Source organism: Rhincodon typus, chromosome 44 (genome assembly GCF_021869965.1).
Source record: "Rhincodon typus isolate 14 chromosome 44, sRhiTyp1.1, whole genome shotgun sequence".
Taxonomy (NCBI): domain Eukaryota; kingdom Metazoa; phylum Chordata; class Chondrichthyes; order Orectolobiformes; family Rhincodontidae; genus Rhincodon; species Rhincodon typus.
Genome location: NC_063375.1, coordinates 1745062 through 1757292, shown reverse-complemented (window position 1 = coordinate 1757292; position 12231 = coordinate 1745062). Strand labels below are relative to the sequence as shown.

Sequence of the window (12231 nt, the reverse complement as noted above, 5' to 3'; positions counted from 1 at the left end):
CAGTGTGGAGGAACAGAGGGATCTTGGGGTTCTTGTTCACAGTTCCCTGAAAGCTGCCACCCAGGTGGATAGAGTTGTTAAGAAGGCGTATGGTGTGTTAGTTTTCATTAATAGAGGGATTGAGTTCAAGAGCCGTGAAGTTATGCTCCAGCTATACAAAAGCCTGGTTCGGCCACATCTGGAGTATTGTGTCCAGTTCTGGTCACCTCATTACAGGAAAGATGTGGAAGCATTGGAAAAGGTGCAGAGGAGATTTACCAGGAATGGAGGGAAGGTCTTACGAGGAAAGGTTGAGAGAGCTAGGGCTTTTCTCTTTAGAACGACGAAGGATGAGAGGTGACTTGATAGAGGTGTACAAAATGATCAGAGGTATAGATAGACAGCCAGAGACTTTTTCCTAGGGTGGAGGTAGCTTTTACGAGGGGACATAGTTTTAAAGTGAAAGGAGGTAGATATCGGGGAGACGTAAGAGGTAGGTTCTTTACTCAGAGAGTGGTAGGGGCGTGGAATGCATTGCCGGAGAGGGTAGTGGAGTCAGCCTCATTAGGGGCATTTAAGCAGCTATTAGTTAGGCATATGGATGATAGTATAAGGTAGCGGTGGAGGTTAGATAGACCTTAGGTTTAGGGTAAAAGATCGGCACAACATCGTGGGCCAAAGGGCCTGTACTGTGCTGTACTGTTCTATGTTCTATGTTCTATTTATGTACAAAACACCACTAAACATTTTGAATCACAGTAGAAATGTTATCCTATTAATTCCCCAAACATTCCATCACAAATCCAAAAACATCCCTTGACAAGACTGACACCAGAAAAAAATAATTTTTCTAATTTGATATGTTTAAACCTTGATGTGTTTAAGTTAACTGTAACTTCAACTCCCAAGAGCTTTCAAGTACCTGAATTTAAATATTCTCAGTTTCAAATAACCTCATCAGGGTTAATCCAAACACTTCTGGTCTGGAGGTAGCAAGAACTGCAGATGCTGGAGTCAGAGACAACGCAGCATGGAGCTGGAGGAACACAGCAGGTTCAGGCAGAAAAGTTGACGTTTCAGGTCGGGTCCTGTCCCAAAATGTCGACTTTCCTTCTCCTCTGATGCTGCCTGATCTGCTGTGTTCTTCCAGCTCCACACTTCTGCTCTGGAACTATTCTTGAACTCCTTACTCTAAGGTAATCAATTGTTCTATCTACTTCCTTTCTCGGGAGCACTATTATATACATGCATCATGATCCAAGGATTTCTGTAGGACTTCCCAAACTGAAAACCAAAACCAGTTTCATTTTCCCCACAGGCTGTGGGTGTTTCCTTTATGTTTAAAAGACACCCAGAAAGTTTCTTTTTTAACAGAAACCTTGATGCACAGTTCTTTGTTTTGTTTGATTGTATACTCACCTAAGCTGCACACAGAGAGAAAAAAAAGATTAATTCTGAAAATTAACTCACTCAAGCTGTTTTAAAAGAAATCACCATGGCTACAGAAATACATGCAAGTTAATCATTAAACTCTTCAGACAGAAAAGTAAATATACTTTTCATTGTAATAATCCAAAATTATTTATACATTCATTATATTTTTGAGTCACACTGACTAGATCATAACTGGAAAAGCAAATCACTGAACCTCAGTTGTAGGGAAATTGCAGAGAAAATAATTCAAATGTTTGGTCGCTTAGAAAATAATAGTTTAATAGATGACAAACAGCACATAACTGTCATAGAAACTGTACAACACAGAAACAGACCCTTCAGTCCAACTTGACCATGCAGACCAGATATCCTAAATTAATCTAGTCCCATTTGCCAGCATTTGACCCATATCTCTCTAAACCCTTCCTACTCATGTACCCATCCAGATGACTTTTAAATGTTGTAATTGTCCCAGCCTCCACCACTTTCTCTGGCAGCTCATTTCATACATGCAACACCCTCTGTGTGAAAAAGTTGCCCCTTAGGTCCCTTTTCAATCTTGCCCCTCTCACCATAAACCTATGCCCCCCTACCCTGGGAAAAGGACCTTGCCTACTCACCCTATCTATGCCCCTCATGATTTTACGAACCTCTACAAGTCTCCAACGTCCAGGGAAAGTATCCCCAGTCTATTCAGCCTCTCACTATAGCTCAAACTCTTCAATCCCCAGCAACATTTTTCTAATCTTTTTCTGAACCTTTTCAAGTTTAACAACATTTTTCCTATAGCAGGGAGACCAGAATTAAATGCGGTATTCTGAAAGTGGCCTCACCAATGTCTTGTACAGTTACAATATGACATTCCACTTTCTATACTTAATGCACTGACCAATAAAGGCAAGTTACCAAACACCTTCTTCACCACCCTGTCTACCTGCGACTCCACTTTCAAGGAACTACGAACCTGCACTCCAAGGTCTCTTTGTTCAACAACACACCCCTGGACCTTACCGTTAACTGTACAGGTCCTACCCTGATGTGCCTTTCCCAAAATGCAGCACCTCACATTTAACTAAATTAAACTCCATCTGTCACTGTGGCACTTATATTGTAACTAAACTGAGTTTTTACATAAGATGTTAGTGAGGATTGATCAAATGTCAGAGGTGTGGCATTTAGTGAAATGTGCTTGCAAAGGTTTACAATTGATGAATGACCACTTACTTCTCTCTTGTAGCATTTGCAGTTAAGTGCAGGTCATGATGCACAAATGGACTTTTTCAAAGGCGATTGTTATATTAGGACATAAAATGATGCAGTATCGTGTTCAACTGCAGTGAGATTGAAGTTGAATCCTCAGAGTATTATCTCTTCGATCAAGGTCATCTCAAGTCTTTACAAAGATGCTTACAACATGGTAACAGGCCATTCTGCTCAGCTGGTGCTTTTGCTCCACACAAATCATAGCATCTTTATAGTGTGGAAGTAGGCCATTCAGCCCATCGAGTCCACTCTGACTCTCCGAACAGCATCCCACCCAGACCCAACCTTATCGATGTATCCTGCATTTCCCATGACAATCCACCTAGCCTGCACATCCCTGGACAATGTAGCACGGCCAATCCACCTAACCTGCACATCTTTGGACCATGGGAGGAAACCAGAGTACACAATGGAAACCCATACAGACACGGGGAGAACGTGCAAACTCCACACAGACAGTTGTCCGAGGCTGGAATCAAACCTGGGTCCCTGGCACTATGACGCAGCAGTAGTAACCACTGAGCCACCATGTCACACCCATATCCCAATCGTTTCACCTCTCTGACCAACTTGGTCTCCATCCTTTTCTTATGCACTCAGCTAGGTCAGTCCTCATGTTATCAGTGATATGTACTGCCATTGTTCTACATGGGTAGGCTAGAATTCTGCATTTCCACCAATCTCCCAGAAAAGATATGCCTCTTGAAATCTTTGCTCAATTTTCTGATGGTTATCTTGCATTTGTAGCCTTTCATTTCAGTTTGACAAAGTGCAGACATTCAGTTCTTGACTGCCTTATCAAACCACTTCATAAGTGTAGAATATCTGTATTCAGTAACCCTGCAGCTATCTCACCTGTGAGGAAACAGGGACAAACATGATTCAGTTATCCCAATAGCTGATATCTTTTAAGTTCTCAATTGTGTCAAACCAGACTAGAGTTCTTGGAGACCAGCACTCAGAACAGGATTATGCTTCAAACAATTATTCATACAAGTCTAAACTACTCTCTCTTCACAATCTATCCTCTAGTTCCTCTCAGCCCCAGGACATCTCTGCAGGAGTTCCTCAGGGTAGTGTCCTAGGCACAACACACCCACATTCCAAGAGTGATTTTTTTCTTTTGAAAAGTTAGAACCAGTAGTGCAATGCATCACCCCTGGTTATTACATAGTAGAGAGAGGTAGATAGAGAGAGAAGCGGATACAGAGAAAGAGTTAGTGGGAGAGATAGAGATGTAGAGAGAGAGAATTGGAGACAGTGTGACAACATTGACAAGGAACACTGTTACAGACACCATGGCTGAAGGACTCAGCCCTGACTCTCCCTCCATAAAGTTCTTGATGCTGGTTATATACATTAGATACACAGTGGGAGATGCATAGTCACTGGACTAGTGATCCAGAGGAGATCCAGGCTGTTATTCTGGGGATACAGGTTCAAATCCTGTCACAGCAGATGGTGAAATCCAAATCAATGAAAACTTGCAATGAAATACCAGCCTTTTAAAAGGGGCATTGGACGTCAATACAGTGTGGAGCTGGAGGAACACAGCAGGTCATGCACCACCCTTCACCAGGTCCTGATGAAGGGTCCCGACCTGAAACATCGACTCTCCTGCTCCTCTGATGCTGCCCGGCCTGCTGCGTTCCTCCAGCTCCACACTGTATTGGCTCTGACTCCAGCATCTGCAGCTCTTGCTTTCTGCGGACATTGGATGTTTTATTTTCAGATAGAAATGGTGTTTAGGGGCATGGGGAAAAGGCAGGAGATTGGAGTTAGGTAAGCAAGCTGGTGCAGACACAGTGGCCTGAATGCAGTGTGACCATTCTGAGGTTCAGCAGTAGTGAAAGCAGTCAATTGTCATTAACATCTGCCTCACCACTCTCCCTGGTCTGCCGTACTTACACGGTCTGGCCAATATGTGACTCCAGACTCAAGGCAATGTGGTTAACTCTTACGGCTCTCTCACAAGCCACTCAAATCAAGGGCCAATAAGGGGTAAGCAATAAATGCTGACCCAGTCAGCGATGGCCACATCCCAAGAACGACTAAGAGAGAGAAAGAAAGAGAAAAATTTATTTCTAAATAAATGCAAGAGGCAAAGGGCAAGAGAGGTTTATGCTGATTGATCATTTCACCCACAAGGAACAAGGTCTTTGATAGGGTGGTGGTCAGATCAGCGAAACTGACAAATGCTTTGGTAATACACTCACATAATTAAAAACGAAAGGAAAATGACTTCAGGGGATCAGTGAATGGCAGTACCATCAGCACACGCCACACAAAACAGAGGAAAATTATTTAAAATAATTAATTAAACAATTACATAGAAGGATAAAGGAAGTGGAGGCAGAGATTTTGCATACCCTCAATGTTAATCTCAGAAGTTTTCATTTCATTTCAACAGTGCAGCAGGCCAGGGAGAGGGAAGGGTGAGCACGGTGACTCAGTGGTGCCTCACAGCGCCAGGGACCCAGGGTCAATTCTGCCCCCGGGTGACTGTGTCTGGGTGGAGTTTGCACATTCTCCCCGTGTCTGTGTGGGTTTGAACTGGTTTCCTCCCACAAGTGCCAAGACATACAGGTTAGGTGGGTCAACCATGGGAAATGTGGGGTTATAGGGGTAGGGGGCATGGATCTGGATGGGATGCTCTTTGGAGAGTCATTGTGGACCTGATGGGCTGAATAGCCTGTACCCACACCCTAGGGTGCCTGGAATTCTAAGTCAGTGTAATAGGAAGAGAAGTTATAACATTAGGTGACTGGAATTGCACAACCATGCTTGCAGACAGGCCAGTGTGTGTACAGCAATGCCCCAGTCTGCACTCAGGCTCCATCAAATGCAGCATACAGCAATATTGGTGGTATATGCAAGCTAATCAATTGTAAGAAGACCAGGCAAATATTTGTTTGAAGTGAAAGGGATGCTGGGGCTCTGGATGTCTTACATGGAGCAGAAATGGCTTTAGCAGACCAGTCAGGGATAAAAAGACAGCCTCTCTCCTGTGGAATGCTCTCCATTCACATGAGCTTCTTGTCTGTTCCAACAGTGAATTTGATAGCAGTTGTGATCCTGTGTCGGGGAAAGTGCGGCCTCTCTGGATGTGTCAGCCGCTATCTGGTGGCCATGGCAGTGACGGATCTGCTCTTGGTCATCACGGCCGTGATACTGAACCGCATCAGCCGCATCTATTTCCCGCTCAGCCTCCTCTCCAGCACACCAGGTTGCAGCCTCAGTACTGTGCTCATCTACATGACCAGAGACAGCTCTGTCTGGCTGACGGTGGCTTTCACGTTTGATCGCTTCATCGCCATCTGTCTCCAGAAGCTGAAAGGCAAACACTGCACTGAGAGGACAGCAGCAGTGGTCATTGGGACAGTAAACATGCTGTGCTGTCTGAAAAACATCCCGTATTATTTCACATACGAGCCACTCTATGTAATTAACGACAAGCCTTGGTTTTGCAGCATCAAAGCCACTTTCTATTCCTCCCCTGTCTGGAAGACATTTGACTGGCTCGATCGCATCTTAACTCCGTGTGCCCCCTTCTTTCTGATCCTCCTGCTCAATGCTTTGACTATCAGGCACATTCTAGCCGCCAACCGTGCACGCAGGAGGCTCCGAGCTCCAGGTCTCCAGGACGGACGGACTGATCCGGAGGTGGACAACCGGAGGAGGTCCATTGTCCTGCTCTTTGCCATCTCGGGCACCTTCATCCTGCTCTGGATGACCTACGTTGTCAATTTCTTCTACGTCCAATTCTGCAAGGGATCTTACTTCGCTGGCTTCAACTTCAGCGACCTGAGGTTTATCCTCCAGGAGAGTGCAAACATGCTGCAGCTGTTCAGCTGCTGCACCAACAGTTGCATTTATGCAATCACTCAGAGCAGGTTCCGACAGGAACTGAAGGACGGTCTGAGATATCCCCTGAATGCCATTGCTAGAGTCCTGAAGCAGTGACCGTCTCTGCACACTCCACCTTCCATTCCACCCTAGCCTCTTCCTCACTACATTTCTCCCCTTCCCCTTCGTTTAATGCTTAACTTTTTCTGTTCATTATAAATGTTGTAAAACTGACATTTTCTCATAGTCCTCATGATTCCATTCTCTATAATCACTCATCGCTGAGTGCTCTCTAACTTTGCGTGTGCATGCGTGTTTGTGTGTGTGGGTGTGTGCCCTTGTTCCTTTTTAAAAGGGCCCTGGGGAGGGTTATAGAACAGAGATCTAGGGGCACAGGTTCATAGCTCCTTGAAAGTGGAGTCACAGGTAGACAGGACAGTGAAGAAGGCTTTACGCATGCTTGCTTTCATCAGGCAGAGCACTGAACATAGGAATTGGGACATCTTGTTGCAGTTGCACAAAACTTGGTAGAGGCTACATTTGGAGTACTGCGTTCAGTTCTGGTCGCCCTACTATGGAAAAGATATTATTAAACTGGAAAGAGTTCGGAAACGATGCACTAGAATGCTACCTGGACCGGAAGGCTTGAGTTATAAGGAGAGGTTGGATAGGCTGGGACTTTTCTCCCTGGGCGTCAGAGACTGAGGGTGACCTTAAAGAGGTATATAAAATCACAAGAGGTGCAGATAAGGAAGATAGTGGACAGCTTTTCCCCATGTTAGGGGAGTCTGAAACTAGAGAGCATAGGCTTAAGGTGAGAGGGGAAGAAATACAAAAGTGTCCAGACAGCAATCTTTTCACACAGAGGGTGGTGAGTGTCTGGAACGGGCCACTAGAGGTAGTGGTGGAAGTGAGTACAATTTTGTTGTTTAAGAAACATTTAGACAGGTAAAATGGGACTAGTTTAAATTGTGAAAACTGGGCAACATGGACAAGGTGGGCCAAAGGGCCTGTTTTCCATCTATAACTCTATGACAAAAAGTTAAGATGTTATTTAACCTTAACATCTAGTCTTCTGAAAATGTTAGAATCTGCTCTAAAGGAACTAATAGCAGAGCATTTAGAATATGATTAAGCAGAGTCAGTATGGTTTTGTGAAGGGGAGATCATGCCTGACAAATTCATTAGAATACTTTGAAGAGGTAATAAGCAGGATAGATAAAGGAGAAGCAGTAGATGCAGTCTATTTGGATGCCCAAAAAGTGTTCGATAAGGGACCAAAAATTCATCTACTTATTAAGAGAACTACCCATGGTGTTGGAGGTAGTCAGAGTCAGTCATACAGCACGGAAACAGACCCTTCGGTCCAACCAATCCATGCCGACTATAAACCCAAACTAAACTAGTCCCACACCAGTCTGCTCCTGGCCCATATCCCTCCAAACCTTTCCTATTCACATAATTATCTAAATGTCTTTTAAATGTTGTAACTGAACCCACATCCACCATTTCCTCAGGAGGTTTATTACACACACGAACCACCCTCTGTGTAAAAAAATTTCCTCTCATGTCCTTTTTAAATCTCTCTCCGCTCACCTTAAAAATGTGCCCCCTAGTCTTGAAATCCTCCATCCTAGGGAAAAGACACCTACCACTAACCTATCTATAGCTCTCATCATTTTTATAAATTTCTATCAGGGCATCTCTCAACCTCCAAGTGAAAAAAGTCCCAGACTATCCAGCCTTTCTTTATAACTCAAACTTTCTATACCTGGCAACATCCCAGTAAATCTCTTCTGAACTTTCTTCTGATAATAGGGCGACCAGAACTGGACACAGTGCTCCAGAAGAGGCCTCACCAATGTCCTGTACAACCTCAATGCGATGTCCCCAACTCCTATACTCAAAAGGGTCTGAGCGATGAGGGCAAGCATGCCAAACGAATATGAACATGGACAGAGGACTGACCAGTAGAGACAGACAGCTGGGATAAGGGAGGCATTTTTAGGATGGCAACCTGTGGGGTTGCACAGCGATTGGTTAACTCAGTTGGCTGGACACCTGGTTAACAATACAGAGTGACGCCAACAGCCTGGGTTCAATTCCCATGGCAACCAAGGTTACCACGGAGTCTCCTTCTCAAACTCGCCCCTCGGGTGAGGCTCAGTTTAAGCCACCGCCAGTTGTCTCTCTCGTGAGGGAGAGCAGTCCCATGGTCTGGTTACGACTACGGCAACTTTACCTTTACTGGGATCGTAACCGGGGCCACAATTATTTGCAATATATGTCAATGATGGGTGAGGGAAGTGGTTTGAAGATGGGTGACACCAAAAAAAGATAGGCAGGAAGGCAAGCAGTGAGGTTAACGCAAGGAGTCTGCAGAGGGATATAAACAGGATCAGCAAATGGGCAAAAGGTTGGATAGACATGGGCTGTGGTCATGACTCCTGTGGTCTTGGGAAGAGCAGCTGTCACACCACGCTGCAATGCATCCAGATGCTTTCACGTTGCAGACATGCCGAATTTCATCAGCCTACTGATTAAGGTCTTGGTCAATACTGTGTGGAGCTGGAGGAATGCAGCGTCAGAGGTGCAGGAAAGTCGACGTTTCAGGTTTACACCCTTCATCAGGACTGGGGGGCGGTGGAGGGGGTGAGGAGATAGTTCCCCGCTGTGTTCCTCCAGCTCCACACAGTACTGACTCTGCCTCCAGCATCTGCAGTTCTTGCTATCTCCCAAGGTCTTGGCGAGGCCACAGCCTGGGATATTGTGTTCGGTTTGGGTCCCCTTATCTGTGGAAGAATATTTTGGACATGGAGGGATTGCAAAGAAGGTTTAGCAGACTGGTGTACGATGAGTGACTGGATCAGGTAGGCGTATATCAACTGGAGTTTAGAAGAATGAGGGTGAGATCATAGAATTTTATAGATGTCTACCAGGGCTAGGCACTGTAAAGGCAGGAAATATGTTCCCAATGACCATTTGCACAGTAGGGTGGGAGCTGTCACAGTCTCAGGGAATGGGGTAGGCCATTTCAGACTGAGAGGGGGAGAAGTGTCTTCACCCAGAAAGTGGGCAGCGATTCTCTGCCACAGGAAACAGTTGGGGCCAAAACATTGTATTTTTTTTTCAAGAAGGGGTTAGGTATAGCCCTGAGGGGGGACCAAAGAGTATGGGGAAGAAAGCGGGAACAGTGGCAGCAATTTGGACTAGAAGCTCAGGGTTCGTGCCCCATGCCAGGACGCGTGCGCGCAATGGAAGGCAGCTCATGTGCCCTTCGGATGGCACTGCCAGCCTCTGAATCCTCCTGGCGGCAGGCAGCAGGCGAGTTTCTTGGGCAGCCATCCTGCAGAAGGTAACCGCAGCGTTTCGCACCTAATCCACGGCTCGGAAGCGAGGGCGGGAGAACACAAGGCGTTCCAAAATCAGAGATGCGTCGTGGGTCTGCACTTTGTGTAGCTGCCTGCTCTCTCCCTCTCTTTCCCGTTCCTGACATCTGCTTCTCTACAATCTACAGCCAGCAGCTCCACCATCACTCCATCCAAACAAATCACGCCTTTCAAACTGGGACAGCCCTGGAACGGGTTGATAGACTTGTGAAGTATTCTACGACAACACATACCCCTTTGTTATTGCTACTGTAATATAATGACTTTCAAAAGACAGCTGCCTCTGCTCGATATTTGTTGCTGCTATGTTGCAAACACATGGGTTAACTTGAGCATGGGGTTTACCAAACCCTCCTCTATGCTGTGCAGCCCAAACCTTTCTCTCTGCAGAGTTTACTTTTCTCTCCTCATTCACTTGCTCCTACTCCCAAGCCATCATTTACTTGCATGTTCCTGCCCCCAATGTTTCTCCTAATTACTGCTGAACATTCCTGCCATCAGTTCGCTGACAACTGCACAACATTTGACACATTCACCACTCTTCAGATACTGAAGCCGACTATATTCAAACGCCACAAGACGGGGATAATATCCAGGCTTGGGCTGACAAATGACGAGTAACATACATGTCATACCAATGGCAGGAAATAGCCGTCTCCAACAAGAGACAATTCAACAATAACTCCTTGGCATTCCACGGCATTACCATCACTGAATCCCTCATTATCAACATCATGGAGATCGCCATTGACTTGAAAGAGAACTGAACTAGGTTTACAAGTTCTGTGACCCAGCCAGTGACATCCACGTCCCATTAGTTAATAAAACAAAAGATCAAGTCAGCATCTAGGAATTCTGAGGTAACTTCCCTCCTGACTTCTCCCTGCTCAAAGCCTGTCCCACCATCGACAAGGCACAAGTCAGGAGTGCGAGGGAACATTTGCCTGGATGAGTGCAGCGCCAACAACACTCAAGAAGCTGGACACCATCCAGGACAAAGCAGCCCGCTTGATTGGCACCACATCCACAAGCATCCACTCCCTCCATTACCGACGCTCAGTAGCAGCAGTGTGTACTATCTACAAGATGCACTGCAGAAATTCACCAGAGATTCTTAGACAACATCCTCTAACCTACGGTCACTTCTATCTCAAAGGGCAAGGGGCAGCAGATACATGGGAACACCACCACCTTCAACATCCCTTACAAGCCATTCACCATCCTGGCTCAGAAATATATCACTGTTCTTTCAGTGTTGCTGGGTACAAATCCTGGAATTCTCTTCTTAAGGGCATTGTGGGTCTACCCACAGCACATGGACTGCAGCGGTTCAATAAGACAGCTCACCCCCACTTTCTCGAGGGGCAAGCGAGACGAGAAATAAAAGAAGAAGAAACAAACAAAAAAATCTCTCATTGAACGACGGAGTCGAAATCAATCCTGGAAAATGAATACAACTGGACAGCCCAGAGTCTTGGGCATTTGGAAATGTGGCAAATGAAACTTGCAAACCGTGCAGGGAGTGTTCTGTCCAGTTTTATTACATTCGTTTCTGGCGTATACTTTATATATTAAATTCTCCGCCCTCCCCACTTGCTGCCTGCCCCTCTCTCTGTTCACACTCCGAGACAGTTGCACCCCTCCTAGGCATTATTCCAGAGTAGTGGGAGCGCCATGCAATCCTTTTTTTCCACCTTAGTGCTTGCCTCGCCCTTGCCCCATCCTCCTGTCGTCTGCAGTGAGAGATTCTACCCTCTCAGAGTGGAGGGGGAGGAGTGCGGAGGAGAGACAGAGAGGGTTACACCTTGCCATTTCCAAACGCACGGGCGCACCCACATCGCAGGGAGAGACCACTTCTCGGGGGATGGGGGAAACCCTTTGTTTGAGCAAGGGACAGAGAGAGAGAGAGACAGAGACAGAAGGGGAGGCGAAAAAGACCTATTTAAAGTCCGGAATGGTTCACAGAGCTGACGGAACTGGGCGGAGGTCCAGCAGGAAGCGGTGCACGATGGTTTAAGTGATGGACCCGCACATCCATCCTCAAGTCTCCCTCCGACAAAACGTCCGCCCCCACCCCAGCAACAACTGTACGCTGCTTCAGTCCATTCCTAGCTCTTGTCCGGCCCTTCCTTGTGTTGGATGAGCCCTTTGTTGATCAGTTCTGGGATTTCCACGGCAAGCCAGGGTCCTAACTGAGAGGGAAACAGACAATCGTTAGAGAACACCGGCCTCTTCCCTTTCTCACTGTGTACTGACTCTCGGAGGGGTTAGAAACACAGTAAAGCTCCCTCTACACTGTCCTCCCATCAAACACTCCCAG

General features: G+C 46.1%; 2 protein-coding genes across 2 annotated transcripts in view; one reads left to right on the top strand and one right to left on the bottom strand.

The window, feature by feature from the left end:
* The first annotated feature begins 5790 nt into the window (after positions 1–5790).
* Positions 5791–6838, top strand: LOC125487730 (probable G-protein coupled receptor 139). The gene has a single exon (XM_048619882.1). It carries the CDS (start codon positions 5806–5808, stop codon positions 6637–6639), a length of 834 nt encoding a protein of 277 aa, XP_048475839.1. The 5' UTR covers positions 5791–5805; the 3' UTR covers positions 6640–6838.
* Positions 6839–11431: 4593 nt separating this feature from the next.
* ufc1 (ubiquitin-fold modifier conjugating enzyme 1) overlaps positions 11432–12231 on the bottom strand; it is an 8046-nt gene continuing 7246 nt past the window's right edge. The window contains exon 6 of the mRNA XM_048619881.1: positions 11432–12103. Coding sequence (XP_048475838.1) covers positions 12020–12103 — 84 coding nt within the window. The 3' untranslated portion in view covers positions 11432–12019. The remainder of the gene's footprint in view (positions 12104–12231) is intronic.

Excerpts from the sequence above, each read along its gene's own strand:
- LOC125487730 (XM_048619882.1), top strand. The coding sequence starts at position 5,806 with ATGGCAGTGACGGATCTGCTCTTGGTCATCACGGCCGTGATACTGAAC.